Raw genomic sequence first — 20,824 nt, forward strand, 5'->3', positions numbered from 1 at the left:
AATCAAGATATAATTTGATAACATGCTGGGATCATGCTTTCCTGAAAGACCAGTGGCCAAAGTACCACCTGATCAAAGGGCTTGGAAATTCCATGGCTAGGAAGGGGCAGGGAATGAGATAAACAGAGGCCATCATGTGTCAATCCACAGGTTCTGGAGTCAGTTTATGTGAGCTGAAATCTCTGCATCTCCACTTGCTATTACAGTTAAGCACTTGTAATCATTTTATAAGTCACAAATTGTCCCATATTGTCAATTTCAAATGATTTACCTAAGAGCTGTGTGACACTGGGCAAGTTACCTAAGCTTTTTGTGCCTCAGTTTCCTCCTCCGTAAAATGAAGATGATAATAATACACCCACTTCTAGGGTCAACGAAAATGGAAAAAGTTTATATTTGTAACGCATTTAGAACGGGAAGCGCCTGGTAGGTAGTAAGAGCTAGTGTTTGTAAAGAAAAATTAAGTCCTGGGGAGATCGAGTATTTATTTCTGTCTTCCTCCTGCTCCTTTCATAGCACTGCAGCTGGCAAAGACTTGCCAGACCATGTGGTCCAAGTGGGCTCTTAGGTGACAGGTGTGCCAACTGGGTGCCAGGACAGGTAGGGGCAGGCTCACAAACACTGTACTCAGCTGGCTGCTGCTATTCTTCCTCTGCTACGCGTCTTTAGGGTTTGACCGTGTTGAAGAGCCAGATCACGGATGTGCCAAGCTCTTCCTCACTGCAGTCCCTGAGGAAGAGAATGCCTTGGAGCTGGAGCTGCCACTTTTTCTCACTCTGTCACCCTATACAAGTGTCTACATTTGTCCATAATCTGATTTCCCCACTGGAAATAGAGCCAAAATGCCTACATCTAAGATTCTTATAAAGACTAAATAAATAAGATCCTACAGACACAGCATATAATCTGGCACTATCTCTATGATATGTTAAAAAAAAAAAATAGCACTTCTTTTGACCTTCTCCTTCCCTCCATTCTCCATCTTCCCACTAACATCTTCCTGGATGCTTTTATTTCTCCCTTCACTTTATTTTTCACTACAGTTTCCAAATGAAATTAATTTATGTTTATTGTTAAAAGAGGGGAGGTTAGGAGAATAAAAAATTTAAATCATTCATAATCTCACCAAAAATAACAGTTGGACTATTTTATTTTTCTAACATCATGTGTATGTATATGTATACCTTTTTAAAATGTCTTGAACAAAATCGGTACTGTTCTATAGAGTTTTGTATTCTTTTTTCCACTTATAAAGCATTTTTCCAGATTATTAAAAAAATTAGCAATTTGTTTATGAAATATTTTACTACTTGGGTGAATTGTGATTAATTTTCCCATTCTCCTATTATTGTATACTTAGGTAATTTTCAGTGTTTTTACACTGTAAATTCCATTGGGACAAACATACTCATTCACAGACCACTGGCTTTATCTCTCACTGTTTCTGGAAAACAGCCCTAAGTTCCCAAATGGAGGGACATATATTTTCAAGGCTTTTATTACATGCTGCCCAACTGCTGTCTAAAAGGTAAAAAAGGCAACGTACTCTAGATTAACAGGGTGACCATCTGTTCTAAACCAGATCACCAGATTCATTCCCAATACTGTTATCCTTTTGACACAGTTTTTGCCAAATTTGGGGCAAAACGTGGTATTTCCCTGGTGCTAACTACCTTTACTCTGCGTGCCCTGCCTCAGCTACCCATCTTCTCCATGTGCTGTCAGCCATGACTTCCCCAACACAAACATATTTATTTTGGCAATGTTTCTACTTCCCCTGCTAAAGCTGGCCTGCCTGTCTAGATTATATCCTTAAGTGATACTGAAAAAGAGGAAGTGAGATTGAACACCCCCCCTTCCTCTGTCCAAGAGTCACTTGGGTGTGCCTGACACCATAACGAGGACTGCCACTGTGGCTACAGCCTGACAGTTGGCTGAAGTGCAAAGCAGGGCTTCCCACCGACCTCATCCCAACTGAGTGCTTCATCTCAGCAGAGAGGCTAAAGTCATCCCTGAGGGAAAATGCTAACTTTCACCAATCTTTTCCTTCAAATCCACTAACTTTTGTGAATTAAATATTTATGCTAAGATGTCTCAAGAAGGGCAGCAAACCCTGATGGAGATACACATTTACAAGACCCAAGAAAGGCACTGTAACATACCAGTGTAACTCAAAACCCGGCACTGATAATGTCAATGTCAGCAAGAGGGATTTCTGGCTTAAGAAGGAAAGAGAGACAATCATCAGATTTTTCTCTTTGGAACAGGAACTCTGCAAAGCATGTGCTGCATCACTGTCCTCAGCAAAGTCACTCTCTCGTCACCAGATCCAGACAGGATTGCTTCCAGAGCAAACCTACCATTTTTTTGTTGTCCTGCTTATTGATGCTGACCACAGACTCCTTTATTACAATGTGTGTGATTTCAGGGAAGTAAGAAAAATTGTTCCACTCTTCCCGGATTTTGTTTTTCTCCTCGTCCTTCTTGTGTTTATTTTCCAGTTTTTTCCGTTTCAGTTTGTTTTTTTCCTTTTCAACAGGAACAACCTGATAAGATATATAAAAGTACTAGAGTTAAGTTGGCTTTCTCATTTTCTATTAGTAAAAAAAGGGTCAGTGCTTCTGGAAAACTAAAGTGGGGCCTACATTCAAGGATAAGAAAGCCAGCCTGCCTGGATTTACACAGGCATTGGAAGAGGTGCCAATGTGGGCTGAGGATCGCAGTTTGGGCTCCAAACAGGGAATCTTGGGATTTTATACCTGGGTGGGGCCTTACTGAGCACACTGACTAAACTTATCACATAATCTATAATGTACAAGTAAACTGAGAGAGGGAAATAACTGCCTACTAGACAGGGCTCTACCATCAGGTCCTCTCCCTTCCCGACTCATACACGTTACGTTTCAACACAGGCAAGGAACACGTTCTTCTTAAATGTGACTGGACAGAACTTGAGCTTTTTTCCTTTTAGAATCTACCACCGATTATCTGGACTTCCTAACGACATTCTAGTTGAAACTTTCAAAAGGAGATGAATCCTCTGCTTGAATAATCCGCTAGGTATTCACTAGTCAGGTCGTCAATTTGAGCCTCCATTTCCCTGTCCATAAAACAGATTACATTTCACAAGGTTCTTTGAGGATTAGATACGTTCTTATTAACAGTGTACCTATTCTGTAGAAAAAAAGCAGTTGATGTTAGACATTGGTATTTTAGCATGAATAAATTGAGAGAAAATAAATCTCTTACTTTAATATTATTATTGATAATCATGACGGCAGTTATAATTATTTTTGAACATTTATTATATGCTGGGCTCTCTGCTGCCATTCAGCTCTCTTAGCAACTCCATGAGGCAGATACAGTAAGTATCTCCATTTTACAGCTGATACAGGGGAAGTAACCCCCTAAAGCTACAGAACTATAAACAGTGGAGCCAGGATCTGAACCAGGTCCAATTAGGTTTCAAACCCATGCTTTTAAACCACTCTGGCTCCATTGCCTCATCCAACAAACACTTCAAAAAAGCGCTTTAAGTTGCAAAATCAATTACCCTAGTTCATGGAGCCAGAAACCAAAGTTCAATTCTTGACACAATCACTTATTAGCTGGTTATGACTCTGGGCAAGTTTCTTAACTTCTCTGTGCCTCTTTGTGTTCATCTATAAAATAAGAATAATGGTAGTACTCCCCTCAGGGCTTTTTTTTTTTTTAGGAATAAATGAGTAATACACGTAAAATGCTTAGAAAAATACCTGGTAAGTGCTCAGTAAGTGCCTGTTATTATTATTCTGTTATTATATATTATATAAGCTACTGTTATATTTCTTTATTTCCCTACAGAACTCAACAAACACTTACTTAGTTCTATTGTGCATGAACACAATAAAAGAGTGATACATTATATCTAACCAGAATACACTCGGCCAGCAAGGGTGACACATGATGGTCTGTTCTGATCAGCCACCTATCAACCACTTACATTTGGTTTCTGTCTCCACTGGATTCCAAGATTTCCAGTTACCATCACTTCATAGTAGAGAATGTTTCCACTGTCGTTCGGATGAAACCAATTCATCTCATTTTCTGATGAAATCAGTAACATGGAAGTCTCAAATATTTCAGCGCCATAATGCTTTGTCAAAGTTTCCAAGGTAGCCAGATATTTCACCTTTAGGTCATGAGTAGATACACTACTGTCACAAATAGTCTTGTTATTAAATTCCTTCAGGAAATCCTTGAAAACATTATTTATCCGCATCCTGGTGAGAAGGTTCCTCTGTCTGATGGACTTATTCAAGGTCTCTGGAATATATCGCTTATAGCTAAAACAAAGTAGAAAAATATGTCTCTCTTTCATGTACAGGTCAAGAGAACAGTATAGAAACAAACCCAAATCTATAAATCTTCCTTTCACATGTTGCCCAATGAGAAAGGAAGACCTACTCCCAGTGGGTCTTAGAGTAAGCACAAGGATGATCATCAGAAGGAAATAGAGATGATTAGGGACAGAAAGAGAAGAAAAAAGCACATGTCCCACAGGTTTTACTGAACTAGGGATTCCTACAAGTATTATCCAATTTTCTGGGTCTCAAAGGCAGGCAGCAAAATGGACTTATCTGTGTGTTTGCTTGCTTTTGTCACTGTTGCTGTGCACACAGGTACTCACATAAACTGCTATTAAGATTCAGCATCAGTGAGAAAGTGGTTTCAAAGGTGTCAAGACTGATTATAGATGCTTTGTATAGTCTACTTTTAGGTCTGTTTCATAATTTTTCTGTAAAGATCATATATTGCTTTTTACATGTGGGAAAAACATGTAAAATCTAATTGAATACAAAAGACTTCGTGTTTGCCATGTCAAAGTGTCCCAGACGTATTAAATGGATTGACAAGGAAACTGAAAGATCAGTTAGTTATGCCAGTGCTATTGCGAAAGTATCTATAACTAAACTGATACACTGCTATGAGAAACCAGTTTTAAGGACAGTATGAACACCCATGAAGGAAAGAATAAACTGGGGACCAAATGAGTGGGGAGATCAGTCTGCCTATTACTCCTAGTCTGAGATGGCACCTGACACTGGGTAATCCCTGCTCCTTGAATGGTTTCACGACAGTGGAAAACTACAAGGTCAGGAATTTATCACAACAGATATTGTAACATTTTAGGTTAATGTAACAGAGGAAGATCAGAGGAGGGGTCATTTTTCACCTTAGTCTCATGACAAAGGAAAGAGCAAGTGCCCAAAGCAAAAGCCACAGAGAAACAAGAAAGCAGTGGCAGAGCATGTATCTAACCAGTCCTGCATCACTGAGGAGCACTGTGATGATCCACACCAAACTCCTCCAAGGCAAGAGATACAGGGAGGAACCTTATGAGAAGAGGCACGCTGCCTATCACAAATAATACAGCTATAAATAACTTGCTCTCCACAATGAGACTATCTTCTTTTATGACATTCAAAATAACTCCTTGGGAAAAAATGAGTGGGAAATATCAGAAAAGGAGACAGAACATGAGAGACTCCTAACTCTGGGAAATGAACAAGGGGTGGTAAGAAAGGGAGGTGGGCGGGGGGTGGGGGTGACTGACGGGCACTGAGGGAGGCACTTGATGGGATGAGCACTGGGTGTTATTCTATATGTTGGCAAATTGACCTCCAATAAAAAATAAATTTAAAAAAATCAAAACATCAATCATCAATCAAACAACATTCTCCTTGGTAAAAACATAGTTTATAGATGGGTAGGAATTACACAGACTGAATATTCCTTCACAAAGACTTGACCCTGAATGACATTTTTAAGTGAATAAAATTTTCTTCAGGTAACATCCTTCACATCAAATTAACAGCTCTCAGTGAACTCTAGTTTAGATGACAGTAGCTGCCTGTAGAACAGTATTGAGAAGGATTTTAAGGCTGGTCCTGCACAAAAGGAAAAAGTGCAGTGATGGCAATGCCCACCATGGGCAGAGGTGCAAGGGGTGGGCACGTGGGCCACCAATCTGATTGGCATCACTAGCCCAGAACTTTCACCCGAATACAAATTTCTGAGATCAGCCAACATTCAAAATCAGGACACTACTATAATTGTGCTACCTTTTATAAATGTTCTAAACAAGATTTGGGCTCTGCAGAGAACAGGGGTCAGCCAAAAACTGTCAGTGGTTAAACTGAGATGTGTGAAGATGTATAAAAAGCACCGCCCCCACAATTAATTCTGTAACCAGCAGGAAGATTTACCTGATGTCCTTGGGAAGTTCTGGCAACTGCATCTTCTTCATCATGGCATAGTGGGAGATGGCCAGGACAGCCATTCCCAGACACTCATTCTCAATATCGTGCCCATCCTGCTCAGTCTTGGGGTCTCGAATGGGAGCCAGGCATTTGACCAAATCATACTGTCCCTTTGGAGCAAAGGTGAGAAGAAATGAGCCACCACTTAAGTTTCAAGCCCATGTCTCTAACCTTGACAGTAAAGTTCCCCACACAGGGAGGTGCCACCCAGAAAAGCAGTACAGCAATGAGACTAATAGGATTTACAGCTTCTCTGGCACCAAAGTTCTTTCTCAACAGTTGAGTATGAAGGGTTCAGGCAATGTTCTCCCCAGGTTAATTTGTTTTTTTAACAAATATTTACTGAGCAGTATGTTACCTGCTAATGAATAGCATAAACATGTAAGGGTCCTTCTCAGGGTTTATCTATAAATGATGGCAGCCAGCAGAGTGTACTAGGTTTTGGACAGCACCAGGGCAAGAGAGAGTGACAGCTGGTGGCACTGGCTCATTGATCCCATATACACTGAGATAGCCTAGCCTAGGGAACTGAGTGTCTAACTGACAGGGCACCACACCCTGTTTGGAGGTTGATTTAGAAAAAGGGGAAGGAATCCACATTCTACAGTGTGTCATTACCACACAGATTTATTGTTATCTGTTGTTTAAGCTTCTAGTAGTGAAATGTATCACCAAAATATTACCACCACCACCCCCTGCTGGAGGTGCACAACCACCCAAGAGCCAGTGAGGGCTTCAAAAACAGAGAAAGAAAACTAAAAATCAGTACTCATCACTTGTCTTGTATAGAGTAATGACAATGATGGCAATGCTAGCTCCCTTTTCTTAAACTCTAACCTCAGTGCTAGACACTGTGTTAGGTTCCTTTTATATACTGTTTACTTTATCTTTCCAACAACCCTATGAGGTGGATGCTAACATTATCACTTCTACTTAGCAGATGAAGAATCTAAGGCACCCCAGGGTTAAATCACTTCACTCACGCATTTGGTAATTATTGATTACTGAGGACCAATTATGGGCTAGATGTCATTCTAGGTGCCAGGGAGATACACAGCAGTAAGCCAAACTGCATCCCTGACCACAGGAAGACTCCATGCTGAGAAGAAAGAATAGACAAGCAGAAATACAGAACATCAAATAGCTATAAGAAACAAAGTCAAGTGGAAAGATAGAGTGCCATGGGAGCCAGGGACCCAGGAAGTGGTGGAGGTAAGTCAAACCTAGATGTGACTCCAGGGCTCTGGTTTTGCAACACTGTGCTACAGCCACACTCAATCCTTACTAAGTACACTCAACACTTCAGCTGTTCTCTAGCTGGAACAGAGGTAGACGTGAAAACTGAGGGCAGTGTTTCTATATAAGTAAGACTCGCTTTCCCTGAAGGTCCTTTAACTTAGTGGTTTCTGGATGGAGGCTTCTCACTGCTGCAGTTCCTCTTCTTTCCAAGATAGACTGCTTGTTTCTCTCAGGTAAGAAAAGGCCACTGTTCACTTCCATAAACTCCTAAAGACCAACCAACAACAATCATCTCTGCCAGCAACGTGTGAAGAACAGAACAAAATCTGAAACTGTTTTGTTTGGCTGTGATTTTCTGTAAACATCACTGTATAACTACTTCAACTAACTCATTCCTGAACCTCTCAAAGGTCAGATTCTAATGCAATACTTATTCTTGAAGTATGGCATGCTCTTCCTTTGAATATAGAAAACTGGAAGGTTGAACAAAAAATGATTAATCTGAAAATAGCCAGTTCATTTAATTTTTTCAACATACTATCTGCCCAGGGCTGTGCATTTCTGTTGCCTCTAAGGCCACTTCTAAGATATGTATGGAATGGGGACCAAACCCAACCAGAAACTAAAGCTGTACAATGGACTATAACTGGGACATAAAAATCACATGTGAAAGCATATCCCAAAGAAATACTACAACACATACAGAAACACACATGAAGGTTGTCCACAATAACCTGTTACTGTAAGAGTGACAGCATCCTAGGGAAACAGGAAAAGCCAAAAATGTCCACAAAGAAGAAATGAATTAAATAAATGAGGCCTTTTCCTCTGGACTGCAGCCTTCTACTCACTTCCCACCTGCAATCTCCACAGGCATCTCCAAAAGAAAAGGCCTGTTCCCACCCCTTCTCCAACTTGTCTTCCCTACATAGGGAAGGACTTTGTTATCTAGCAAACACTGCCCAAAACAGAAACCTCAACATCATCTTTGATACTTCAGAGTTTCTTCCTTTCCACAACCAACCCATCAGTAAATCCTATCAATTCTATCTCTGGAATTAATGGTAGATCCAACCATTTTTCTCTAACATTACTACCACTGCACTAGGTCAAACCAGCATCTTCTCTCCCTGGGACCAAAGCATAGGATCCTCTCCTCATCGGCCTTCCCAGTCTCACTCCTTATCACCCTCCTCTCCTTCAGATACACACACTTTCTCCTCAGCTCTGGCCTGCCCCATAGCCTTCCTGCATTCTGTTCTCTCCCTATCAGATGTTTTCAAGCAGGGAGATTTTTCCCTGGAGGGTATACCTGGCAATGTCTGGAGGCATTTTTGATTGTCACAACTGGGGGGATGGCATTTAATAAGTAGAGGCCAGGGGTCTGGGTAAATATCCTACAGTGCATAGGGTAGTTTCTCACAGCAAAAAATTACTCAGCCCAAAATGTCACTAGTGCTGCTGTTAAAAAACCATGCACTAGAGAAGAAATAATTTCCCCGCTCCCTCCTTAGAACTGCAGACTCCTTGTTCTTCCAGATTTGGTAAAAGTGTCACCTCCTTAGAGACTTTCTCTGATCATACTATTTAAATTAGATATTCCCACTCCAATCCCCTCCCCATATTCCCTGTCACAAAAGCTTTTTCCTTCATGGCACTTCTCACAATTCTTCTGTATTACCTATGTATCATTTTATTTGCTCATTTGTTTTCTCTTTGTCCCACTTGATTTGGTATCTGATGCTGCAGAGACCATGTCTGTCTTGTTCACCACAGTGTCTGTAGCACTGCAGCAAAGAGTACACAGACATTCAGTAAATATTTGTTGAATGAGTGAATTATTATGAAGCCATTATATGCTTTTAATTGACATCTCAAATATCATCAATAGGATGGATAAAAAAGCAGTTTATAAAATAATACAATATTTTTAAAAAACTACACAGTACATAATATATGCCTACATGGTAAAAACTCAGGAAGCATGTCACCAAAAATGTTGGGTATCTCAGGGTAATATAATTTAGGTGACTCTTACTTCTCTTCTGGCTTTTGTCTACCCTACTACCGCTGTGACCAAGAGTAGCCACCTCTTTCCTCCCTGAATATTACTCTGACTGCTAAGATGTCCCCATTCACCCCACTGAACTACACCTTCCCTCATTTACAGCTTGCCTTTGCTCTTTCCATGGGAGGCACTGTGGATGAGAAGTAAAATGATAGGAGATGAGGGAGAAAGAGAAGAATAGGGAAGAAATGAAGTCTTAAAAGCTCACAAGTGGGACAACCAGCCCCCTGGGACACTGAATTGCTGCCTTTATGCTCTTCATCTTGGGCAAGTCCACAGGTGGCAAGGCCTGCCCAAAGAGAGGGCCATAAAACAAATACCCTAGCTACCAACAAGTTCAGCTGCTCAAGGGAATCTGAACTCTGTGATGCCTTACCCTTCCCGGGAACTCTAGTTTCTCTTGGGCCCAAACGTCTCACCTGAGCAAAGAGATACTCCAAAGAACTGGCATCAAGAAGAGGGGTAGCATCTGGAACTTTTTTTTTCTCATAGCCATTTTTCTGCTTCTTTGGAGAATGTCGCCATACAGACTGCTCATTATCATTAGTCCCATGCCAGTTGGTGAAATAGAACCTGGAAGACAGGAAATAAACATCAATTTTGGGAAAGGGGATCTCAGAATGCATGGGAGAGGTATCCTGGTTATACCCAGAGTGCTCAGTGCTGGAGGCTAAACTTGCCTGAAAAGCAAGACAGACAGACCTGTGGAGCTCTTCATTGGTTATAAAGTCCTTTTTCTTTTCACTCTTACAAGCACTCTGTGAAGAGTGTCCTGCCAGAACCTATGACTCAGGGAGATAAAGTGACTTTCCACTACACCTTCCTAAATAGGAAGCTACAGCTGATGAGACCAGAGGCTGGCCCGGCCACTCCCTTCACCTTTAATAAGGCCACCCTGCCTTGTTTCCAAGACCCATTTTATTCATATTCCAACATTTCTGTTCAAACGATTTTAGTTTCCTTGTATAATCAAGATGTACAGGTAATATAGCACTGTTTCCTTTTTTCCCATTTTTCCAAAATTGATAGTTTATTTTACAATGAATACAGCTGAAGTAGAAGAAATATATGAGCATTACCACAAGCATCAGCTTCCAGTGGAATGAAACTAATAAGCACTTTATGCCATTTAATCCTTACAGCAACTGCACAAGGGAAGTTCCAGTGATTCTATTTTACAGGCAAGGAAAACTGAGGTTCCAAGAGACTAGGTGATCTGACCACAATCCTGTTCTCTTAACTACTACTTACCTCTGCCACCTGTAAGAGAAACACAGTGAGTTCTGGAATGTGAGAAAGTGAATGGTCCAAGCTGATCCAGCCCATCTCTAGGCCACAGACCCAACTGGTACCTGGGTTTTACTTCCTTGACATGCCCATGTGCTGACAAAAAACAACCATGGAATGAAGAAGCAACAAACAAATTTCCTCCCAATTGCCAGACTGAGGAGTCCACTTTTCAATGGCAGAAAAGAGCACAGGATGGGAGGACTCAACCAGCATCAGCGATCCCAGGTAAGCAGAAAATAAGAAGTGAACGGATTCTACCAACTGAGCAAATACAGGAAAATCTGACACTGGGGCAGGAAAAAAAAAAAAAGAAAGAAAAGAAATCAATGAGGACACAGCCAACTTCTCTGGCTATCAAATCAAGTCCAAAACAGAGAGTTCTCATCATTCACATGATAAGCAGACATCTACTAGAAGTTCTGGGAGTCAGTGTGGAAGGAGACAGGTGAAAGGTTCCAAGGACGATAAAGACAGTAGTAGCTAAGAGCTTCTCAACATTTACCCTGTGCCAGGCACTTCTTACACAAACATGCAAAGCAGGGCTCTCAGAGAAGGGCATGCAGACATGTAAATTCTGTCTGGCAGTGGATGTAGGGAATGAGAAAATGAGAATCATGTGCAATATGGAAAGGTACCTGGGAAAAGGCATAAAAGAATCTCCAGGATGGAGGAGGTTGTTTGAAAGAGAAGCACTGAAGACAGATTTTCCCTGAACCAGTACAAGGCATGGTCCTCTTCTGCTGCATCCCATGAGTCTCACTGAGAAAGAATCCTAGGACCTGGTAAAGCCAAGGGCCCAATATGTTTGGGCAGAACATGATCTTCAATGGGATCTGAATAAAAACATTCTTCAAGGCTGTTACCTGTGCCCTGTGGGACCAGCTCTGATTTGGAAATCTTTTGGCAAGATGTTCAAACAGGATAGGGCTGAGGAAATGAGACTAATGTACAGCTTTACCATTTCAGTAATGGCTGAGCAGAGCCTAAAGCAAGGCTGGGTCTAGAAATTGCCCACTGGCAAAGGCTGACAGCTATTTAGTAAGATGAAGAAACAAAAAACATAAACCTTCAAATTAGTGACTATCAAAATCAGTACCTTCCTAATTTTGTCCTAGTAAGACAAAACTAGAAGGTACATTTGTTTTAAACTCAAATGGAATTTAGACAGTGTTCTACTAGTTTCAGGTGTACCAAATAATGATTCAACAATTCTATAACATTCCTAGAAAAAAACACAGGCAGTAATTAATCTCTTCAACATCAACTGCAGGAATATTTTTCTAGATAGGTCTCCTGAGGCAAGGGAAAACAAAAACAAATTATACTGAGCTGATACCAAAACAAAAAGCTTTTGCACAGGCAATGAAAACCATCAACATAACAAAAAGACAACCTACCAAATGGGAGAAGAAATTGCAAATGACATTTCCAAAAAGGGACGAATACCCAAAATAAAGAACTTCTATGACTTGAAACCAAATAACAAATAATCCAATTAAAAACTGGGCAGAAGACATGAACATTTTTCCAAAGAAGACATACAGACAGCTAACAGACATATGAAAAAATGCTCTATACTCCTTTTTAAAATTAATTATCAAAATGTCCATCAAACTTGGGCCACACACAAATTTCTGGTATTAGAACATGCTAATGGAAAAAAATATAGAATGGCATAAATAAATGTAGTATAATAGCTGTGTAGATTCCTTTTCATCATGGCGTGAAGGGACAACACAGGAAGGAAGGGGGAGGACGAGATAGATAAACAGATAGACCTATTAAGGAGATGTGCCTTCTTTGCAAGTTTTTGAGAAAATTACATTACAAATGACTGCATATTCTAAGTTTACATATAGATATTATACACAACAAATTCTCTCTTGGTTTCTATAGAACTTTACTAATGGATAGTGAAATTCATTTGAATGAAAGAGCAAGAAAATATTTTTTCTTGAAAAGGAATAAAAAATATGCTTATCTTATATTAAGATACATTATAAAACAGTAACTATTAAAAGTATTATCTAAAGACAGAGAATTATAATTGAAGCACAGAGTATTTCCCAAAATAGAGCTGGGATTCCACTGAAATAGTCACTAACATTTGTTTTCATATTACACCATCTTTAGTGGTGAGATTATGAGGTTTTAAAGTTTTTGTAGTTTGTTGTAATGCAAATGTTTTAGCTTAGGGTGGGATTTTTTTTCCAAGTTCAAAGAGCCTGTGGTAACAAAGCAATATCCTGTTGAAGCGCAATGTCAGGTACAAAATCAAGGTGCCAAAAACGAAGTAGCCGTGCACTTCCTGGCAGCTAACAGTACAAGGAGGAGGCAAAGACAGCCTTTAGGGGTGAGGGACTCACACAGTCAACAAAGACCTTGAGACAAAAATGTCTCAAGGAGGGCTCTGGAGCTGACAAGAGGTATATGACACCAGGTATATGACTCTGGGTAACTAACTCATATCTCCCTTTGGGACATCAGTCATTCTACCACCACCACCCCCCACTCCAAACAGTTGTGATAGTTAAATTAGATAAACTCAGGTCTCATCCAAGACCCCAATTCTACCATTCCAGATTCTGAGCCAAGTGGAGAAACCTACAGGGAAGGACTAGAGCTCAGTATGACATGCTCCCTCCCTGGACTGCCAGCTGCAAAGACACATTTCAATGCTGGAACACACAGCCAACCCCCAGGCCACAAAAAACAAGATTATACTTTGAAAAACAAATCCAAATATAGTCATAAGGCTCAGGTGGGTGGGGTGAATGTTTCCCTAAATCTGGGGCGTGAAATCTCACATGGTGTACACCTCTCCCCTTAAGGTGAGATCTTGGGTGAGTACAGAAAGAAGAAAAAAAAAAAAGTCAGCCCTAGGATGATTATCAAAGAAAGTAGATCTGGTTCAACTGCTGCTGAGGAAAACATCCAGACCATTCTGGAATGTTAACAACTCTACCAACTTCCCAAAGGAAAGAGCAGCTAAAGTACTGGGGAGAGCCTCTGAGATCCCTGAGGGCTTTTCCAGCAGGTCCTTACATTCCATTAGCACCTGACCAAATCTAATTTCATCACATCTAAGTAAGTTAAGATCCTTTTCAAAAAGTATACACATGGTTTATAAGCACCTTTGCTAAATATATATTCACTTGTGCTTTACTAGTATCTATTTTCAATTCTATTGAAAACCTATTTTCAATTCTAGATACATAGCAAATGGGTTTTTAAACTCAAGAGACTACATTGTAGTCTCTTGACTACAGTCAGAAGTCAGAAGTACTGTCTATACCCCCTTGGAAGATTATGTGACATTTAAGAAAGTCTACAATATAGGAGAAGAGGCAATATAGGAGAAGAGGCATCAGAAGAAAAGTGAGAATCCCGCCCACTAGACAAAAATCCTCAGGAAGTGGATCAAAATATCTACCCCTTGAGAACAAGACCAAACTAGAATTTCTAGGGAACCACTTTAAGCAGTGCCTCTCAAACTCTTTAGCTGCAACTTTTAAGAAGAAATAGTTTATTGTATCATGACCTGATACACAGACTTGCATATCACAAACAGAAGTTGTAAAAACAAAAACAGTATTTTTTAGCATATGTGTATATGCTGATATTACCTATTCTTGCCTGTTTCTTTTTTAAAACAAATTCTAGTCACAACTCACGGAATTAAATTCATAATGAAGACTCACCGCTTGAAAAATTCTGCTGTAGGATAGTAATTCTATTCAAAATACTCTCTGCATAATAATGTCTTTTGTAAAATGTGGCAGAAGGAGATGATCAAATTCACCTTGAATTGTATTTCAAATACCGAAAAAGTCCTTTCTCATACCAAGCAAATACAAAACTTAACCAATTACAAAATGACTACAAACCTTCTTAGTAAGTGACTCAGGGCTCCAGGCTAACTTTCATACCCCTGAAAGAGGAAGCCAGGCAGGGACCCATACCTCATCCGGTAGTGGAGCCGGAGCGATGTCTTGTCATCAACGGTGATGGTGCGATTCGGAGCATACCAGAGCTTGGTGTTCTCATCATACAGGGCAAAGAGGTTGTGACAAAGTGGAGAGATACCTGGGGAAAAGTAAAGAACATATCAGAAAATTGAAGATAGATACATTAGGTCATCTGTTTTCAAAGCAAGGACAACAAATTCTCTTATCCGAAGAATCTAGGTCACATTTTTATCCTCTTAGGGCAAATATGACTTCCAACCATGTTTAATCAGACAGTTTTAATCATGATAATTAAGAACCATGGCTCCCCAGGAATATGTACTGTAGCTCCTGGCAAACCAGATTAAAACCATTTTAAAATAAAAGTCTAATATTTCTCATCACAGTGTCTATGACAGTCTTAATAAATCCTGCCTAAAAGAAAAAATATGCCAGCTGAGAGGTTCCCGGATCCCACCTGATGTGCACCTTGCTAATCCCAGAGACACTCTAGGAGTTTAGGAAATCCCCAATCTGCTCCTACAGAAATGTTTTAACAATTCTAACACACTGTGATTATGCATTAAACATGCAAAGAAGTTCCTGGCAGTAGCACACAAAATCATGTGTTAGAATAACCAAAGTGATTTTTGTCAGTGATTAAAAAATCTATTACCGTTAATAATAAATAAATACACTTAAGTACTCTGTATAGTTATCATAAATATTTTTTATTAGTAGCCAACTAAAAAGAAGATACATGCTTAACAAGAGTGGTGCGATAGTGCTCCCTTGCTGCCCTACCCCCACGAACTGCCTCCTTTGACACAAGGATGATTAAAAAGATAAAAGAGATTATGAAGCCAAGAAAGCACCTTTCCATTGACTTCTGAGCCCATGATTAAAATTACACAGACGTGCAATCTAAAAGCATGGGGGAAGGGAAGAAGGTGATTGCAAATAATCAATTATGACTGATATTTTCATGTATGGCCAGGGCTCGAACAAAGATACAGTCATCTGAGCAATATATGAACATATAAGGTAATTGCCATTTCCCAAATCAGACATCCCAAGTGAGACTGGCACCTACAGGGACCTCGGCACCAACTCTCTCCAGTGCACACACTGTGTGAAGAAGCGGCAGATGCCCTGACATCCTAACGCGTTCCTCCTTGCTGAGGTGGTCAGTTCCTGCCTCTCAAGGGATCTGCACCAATCCCCTTGGAAGTCACTCCCCCTTATACAGAGTGGATGGGGGTAAACTTCAAAGAGTATTTTTCCTTGAGAACAAAAGCAAATGAGTTTTAGATCCAGTATTGTTAGGACTATGTTTTAGGTATACTATAGGTCTTCCTTCACGAACTGGCCTTTGTGGGCTGGCCTAGAAACGCAGCCTTTCTTCACACATACTCAGACTTGAATGTGCACTGACACATACATCTTGAAGCATAATTTATTTCTAACCATGAATCTGTAATTCTACCACAGGCTTGACTCTAATAATATTAGTACTTATAAACAGGAAGATCAGAGAGAGAGCTTTTTATACAAAAATACTGGATAATTTTAACAACACTAACATTTACTGATGGTTAGGTGTCAGGCATCAGGCTAACACATTCTACATTTATTATCTTTTAATCCTCCTAACACTTAATGAGGTAATTAATGTTTCTGCCATTTTACCAGTGAAGAAACTGTGGCCTCTCGAGATTTAGTCTGATTCAAGGCTACTTGGCTAATAAAATGCAAAGTTAAGATTCACACCAAGAAAGAGCTACCAAGGAAGTAAAAGAATGAGAGTTGAAAGAACAAAAACTGACCATATATTCAGTGGACAAGAAGGAAGAAAACAATACTGCTTCCAATTACCACTTACTATAGTAATAACCAGAACTATAAGAATACATGGCTTTTTGTACTCATATACTTTTAAAATTAATACATGTTTGCACCATTCCCCTGAGTCAGTTATCAAAGAGCCCACTCATTCTCTACAGACCAGGCTTAGCAGCTAGTGCCCCACACTGACTGGCCCTCAGCCCAGAGCTACAGCAAACTGAGTGGCTACGTCTGCCTGTGGACTCAGGCTCTTGCCCCTTATCTCCTTTAGCAGCCCCTTGGCTTTCTCATTAAATATAGTCCAACAACTCCATACAAACCTGATGGCAAGAAGCTGGGCTAACAGAATAAACACTATAAACTAAACCTCAAGGGAAAGGATTTGAAAAACACACACCTTAAAAAAAAATACATCAGAAGCATCAATTTACGTCTAGATTTTCGCTAATTACAAATACTTTTAAAATTGATGTCTAAAGCTAGATCCTTATATACTTTGGTATCTAGTCAAAATCACCACTATAATCTATATGTCTCAGCCAATTTTATCTAGTGTCATGTTTAGTTAGTAAGGACCTACTACACTCTTCCCTATAGCACCAACCTTTTTCCCCTTTCATTGGAACTCTGGTATTTAACGCATTTGAGGCAGAAAGATATACATCAGAAGAAAAATGGATTTCTAGACAAGCTGTATCACAAACTAGGTAGGTATTTCTTGAAACATCCATACTACCCCACCACAGTTGTGAGGGCTAAAGATGATATAAATGAAGCATGGATTGTCTGCCATCATTGCTAGTCGCATCATCATGAGGTTTCATTAAGATATAATTTACATATCATAAAGTCTACCCATTTTAAGTGTACAATTCAGTGAATTTTAGTATATGTACAGTTATACAATCATCACCACAATCCCAGGGGATCAGATCCTTACGTTTCTACGATTTAACTTTACTAGTCATATAAAAGTAGGTAGACAAAAACTGTCACTGATTCCAAGTTCAAAGGATAATGAAAGGGGCTTCATTTTGTTATTCACTTTGGTTTCTCACCTTCTGAGGGCAACAGGCTAACTTAAGTAAAACAAGGCTCACTTGGGGGAAAAGAAAGACCATGTTGTTCACAGCCTCACTGCCCTTTGTACAACCTGGCATTGAGACCAAGCCACGAAGTGACAACTTTTCACTTCAGGTCAGCATCATGAGGGGGAAGCAAATTATAGTGGCAGAAGGATGGATCATACTTTTCAGAAGAAGTTTTGAACAATCATTCAGATATTGAGAGATGCCACGTACTCATCTTGTAACTTTGTACCAGATGCTTTTACTGATTTAGTGCTGATATTATTCCAATTTCCTAGAGGTAGGGGAAATAAAAACTGACCTCCACAGAAGGCAAGCATCGTTCCTTGGTATCGCAAGCTCAATTAGTGACAGAGCAGGAATAAGCCATTTTATGATGAAGAAAGTGAAAAGTGTAACTCCCAGAATTAAAATCACTGGCCTAAGATCAAATGCAATTAAGTGGCAGAGGCAGAGCAGAGCCTCTGCCTCACAGAGCCCACACCTCTTTCCACTTGGCAGAGCTCCCAGGGGCAGAGACACCAGGATCTGCCTGCAGGATGGTGTGCCACGGAAATGTACCTTGGGCAACTGCCAGTACTCACAGCATTCCTGCGCGGCCCTGATGCATAGCTCCTCTGCTGTGTACTCTCCGCTGCCCAGCCGGAGGGGCTCTCTATCAGAAAGATAGAAGAGCACTTCCACCCCTGGTTCAGGGGCCTCCAGATTCACCTCAGTCTTCTTGGAGCTCCTCATTTTAGCACAGAAAGCCATGGCATTGCAGTCCTCTTTTATATTTAGATACTGTAGTGGAAGGAAAATGAGATAGTGTGGTCATTCTATGTGCTAAGGTTCAAGTGGTAAAAGAAAATGTTAGGAAGGTAAGAAGGCAGAAATATATCTCAAGCAGGTAGGTATCTCCCCTTGCCTTTCCCTCTCTGAAAATCAAATGCATCATAACTTATGATAGGTGAAACTATCCATTGTAACGATGAAAATAATCAATTCTAATTGATTCTAATTATGATCAGTCCATATTCTCAAAAATCAGACTAATTTTAGACAGACTAAATTTGTCTTCTCTATTTGTACAAAAGTGGTAGTTGAAAAATGTGGTTCATTCTGGAACCACTGATGTTAATGCTACTAATGTTGCTACCTCTACTAGAATTATTTCACTTTTGAATTGACCTATGGCATAGATCACATCATCTTTGTCTACCTCCCACCACTCTATGAGCTGAGTAAGGGCATGAACCCATATTTTATCTATCTTCATGCCCCCAGAGCTTAGCCCAGGGCTGGCTCTGAAATAGTATATGCAAAGTGACTACCAATTCAGGCTGATGAGCCATATGAAAGGGTCTTTAAAATTAAATGAACAGAGCCAGGTGCTTGTCACTCCACAGGCAGGTAGGATGATGGGTAGCACTATGTGGCAGCAGAAGAAGGGCTGGAAGCCTTGTTTTGAAGAGGTCAGAACTTGGTGAGAAATTTACAAATAAGTCATTCACCTGAGCTCCCTCTAAAGGGAGGGCAACTAGGATCAAAGAGCCAGCCCCAGCAACTTAGCCTTAGACAAGGCAGAAAGGAAGGGTGACAAAGGAAAGCCCTACACATTCTTTCTTCCCCTCACTCTGACACCAGCTGCCTACAAACTAATTTCCCTGACCCCAGGTTCCTACTTTCCTTCTGCCTGCCAAGCCAAACTTCACTTAGCCCTCAAAATAATGCCTCTGTAACACATATCGGATCCTCTGATTAATCTACAAGTGAAATCTCAAACTCCTAACAGAGGCCCTCCATCACCTGCCAGCTAGCCAATCCCAAGCCTCATCTTCCATCACTCCTGGCCTCTGACTTCATGCCTGAAACCCACAGAGCTAGCTCCCTCCCTATTCTATGTTTCACACCTTCTTGCCTTTGGTCATCCTGATTTCTCTACCAGGAATACCTTTCATCCCCTTCACGGCAAACTGCAATTTCCTTTAGAACTTAGCTTGGAGGGATGCTTGGGTGGCTAAGTGGTTGAGCGTCCGCCTTGGACTCAGGTGGTGATCCTGGGGCCTGGGGATCAAGTCCCACATCGGGCTCCCTCTGAGGAGCCTGCTTCTCCCTCTGCTTATGTCTCTGGCTCTCATGAATAAATAAAATTTTAAAATCTTAAAAAAAAAAAAAGAACTCAACTTGAACATTACCTCTTCCAAGAAGCACCTATGAACTTCCATCCTATCCCCTAAGTTAGATGATTTCTCCCAAACTCACCTCGCTGCACTAACCACACTGGGTTATGACCATCTTACACACATGTCTGTTTGTCTCTCCCACTCATATATGCTTGCCCTTAGGGGCAAGGAACTTTGTATTATTCATCTTTGTATCCCCAGTACCTAGCATAGAGCCTTACATTTAATAGGAACTTGCATAATGGCCCAAGGAAGCTCAAAACAAGACAAGTCATAGAGTGGGGACAACAGCCACAGTTCTTTTCACCAAACTCATGTAATTGATTATCAGCTGCCCTGGTGAGGCAAGATACTTACAGGAAAGACATGAACCAGATGTACCTCAATGCTATAAACTGAGAGGCACCCAATTTTACTTTCTCATCCCTGAAATAAACCTGAAAACCAGAATCTTCCAGAAAACAGGCTGAAAGACTAGGCTCATAACTTACCTTGAGGGTTCAGATCAACTGTCAAGCAAGAATGTTTTCAAACTCAACACTAGGCCCCCAACTCCATCCCACAACAAAAAATAGAAATGGAAAACAAAGTAGCTACAGTCTGCTTTATAAGATATGATAAACCTTTGTCTTTGAGATCCTATATGGGCATGGCAGGAGAAGATCTCAGAGATGGTGTTATACCCTTTCACCCTAAGTAAATAATCAGGCAAGTATATGTAATTATATATGGACAAGGTGTGGTACTTAAAATAAGAGAAAATACAACTGACAACATACACCAGGAGATGAAACAAAACAAGAACTATCAACAGGAAAGGAATACTATGCAGGAATACTATGCAGCTGTTAAAAAAGATGACATAAAGCTACATGAACCC

At 40.4% G+C, this 20,824-nt stretch overlaps 1 protein-coding gene across 4 annotated transcripts in view; it reads right to left on the reverse strand.

Annotated features, from left to right (window-relative positions):
• Positions 1-20,824, reverse strand: part of JAK1 (Janus kinase 1) — a 155,564-nt gene that overhangs the window by 25,936 nt on the left and 108,804 nt on the right. For all 4 annotated transcript variants that reach the window (XM_077892135.1, XM_077892137.1, XM_077892136.1 and 1 more), the window contains 6 exons: positions 18,364-18,562; positions 14,862-14,985; positions 10,029-10,182; positions 6,249-6,412; positions 3,983-4,325; positions 2,361-2,546 (listed from right to left, as the gene is read on the reverse strand). In XM_077892135.1, the coding sequence (XP_077748261.1) occupies positions 2,361-2,546; positions 3,983-4,325; positions 6,249-6,412; positions 10,029-10,182; positions 14,862-14,985; positions 18,364-18,562 (1,170 nt within the window). The remainder of the gene's footprint in view (positions 1-2,360; positions 2,547-3,982; positions 4,326-6,248; positions 6,413-10,028; positions 10,183-14,861; positions 14,986-18,363; positions 18,563-20,824) is intronic.

Source organism: Canis aureus, chromosome 3, assembly GCF_053574225.1.
Source record: "Canis aureus isolate CA01 chromosome 3, VMU_Caureus_v.1.0, whole genome shotgun sequence".
Taxonomy (NCBI): domain Eukaryota; kingdom Metazoa; phylum Chordata; class Mammalia; order Carnivora; family Canidae; genus Canis; species Canis aureus.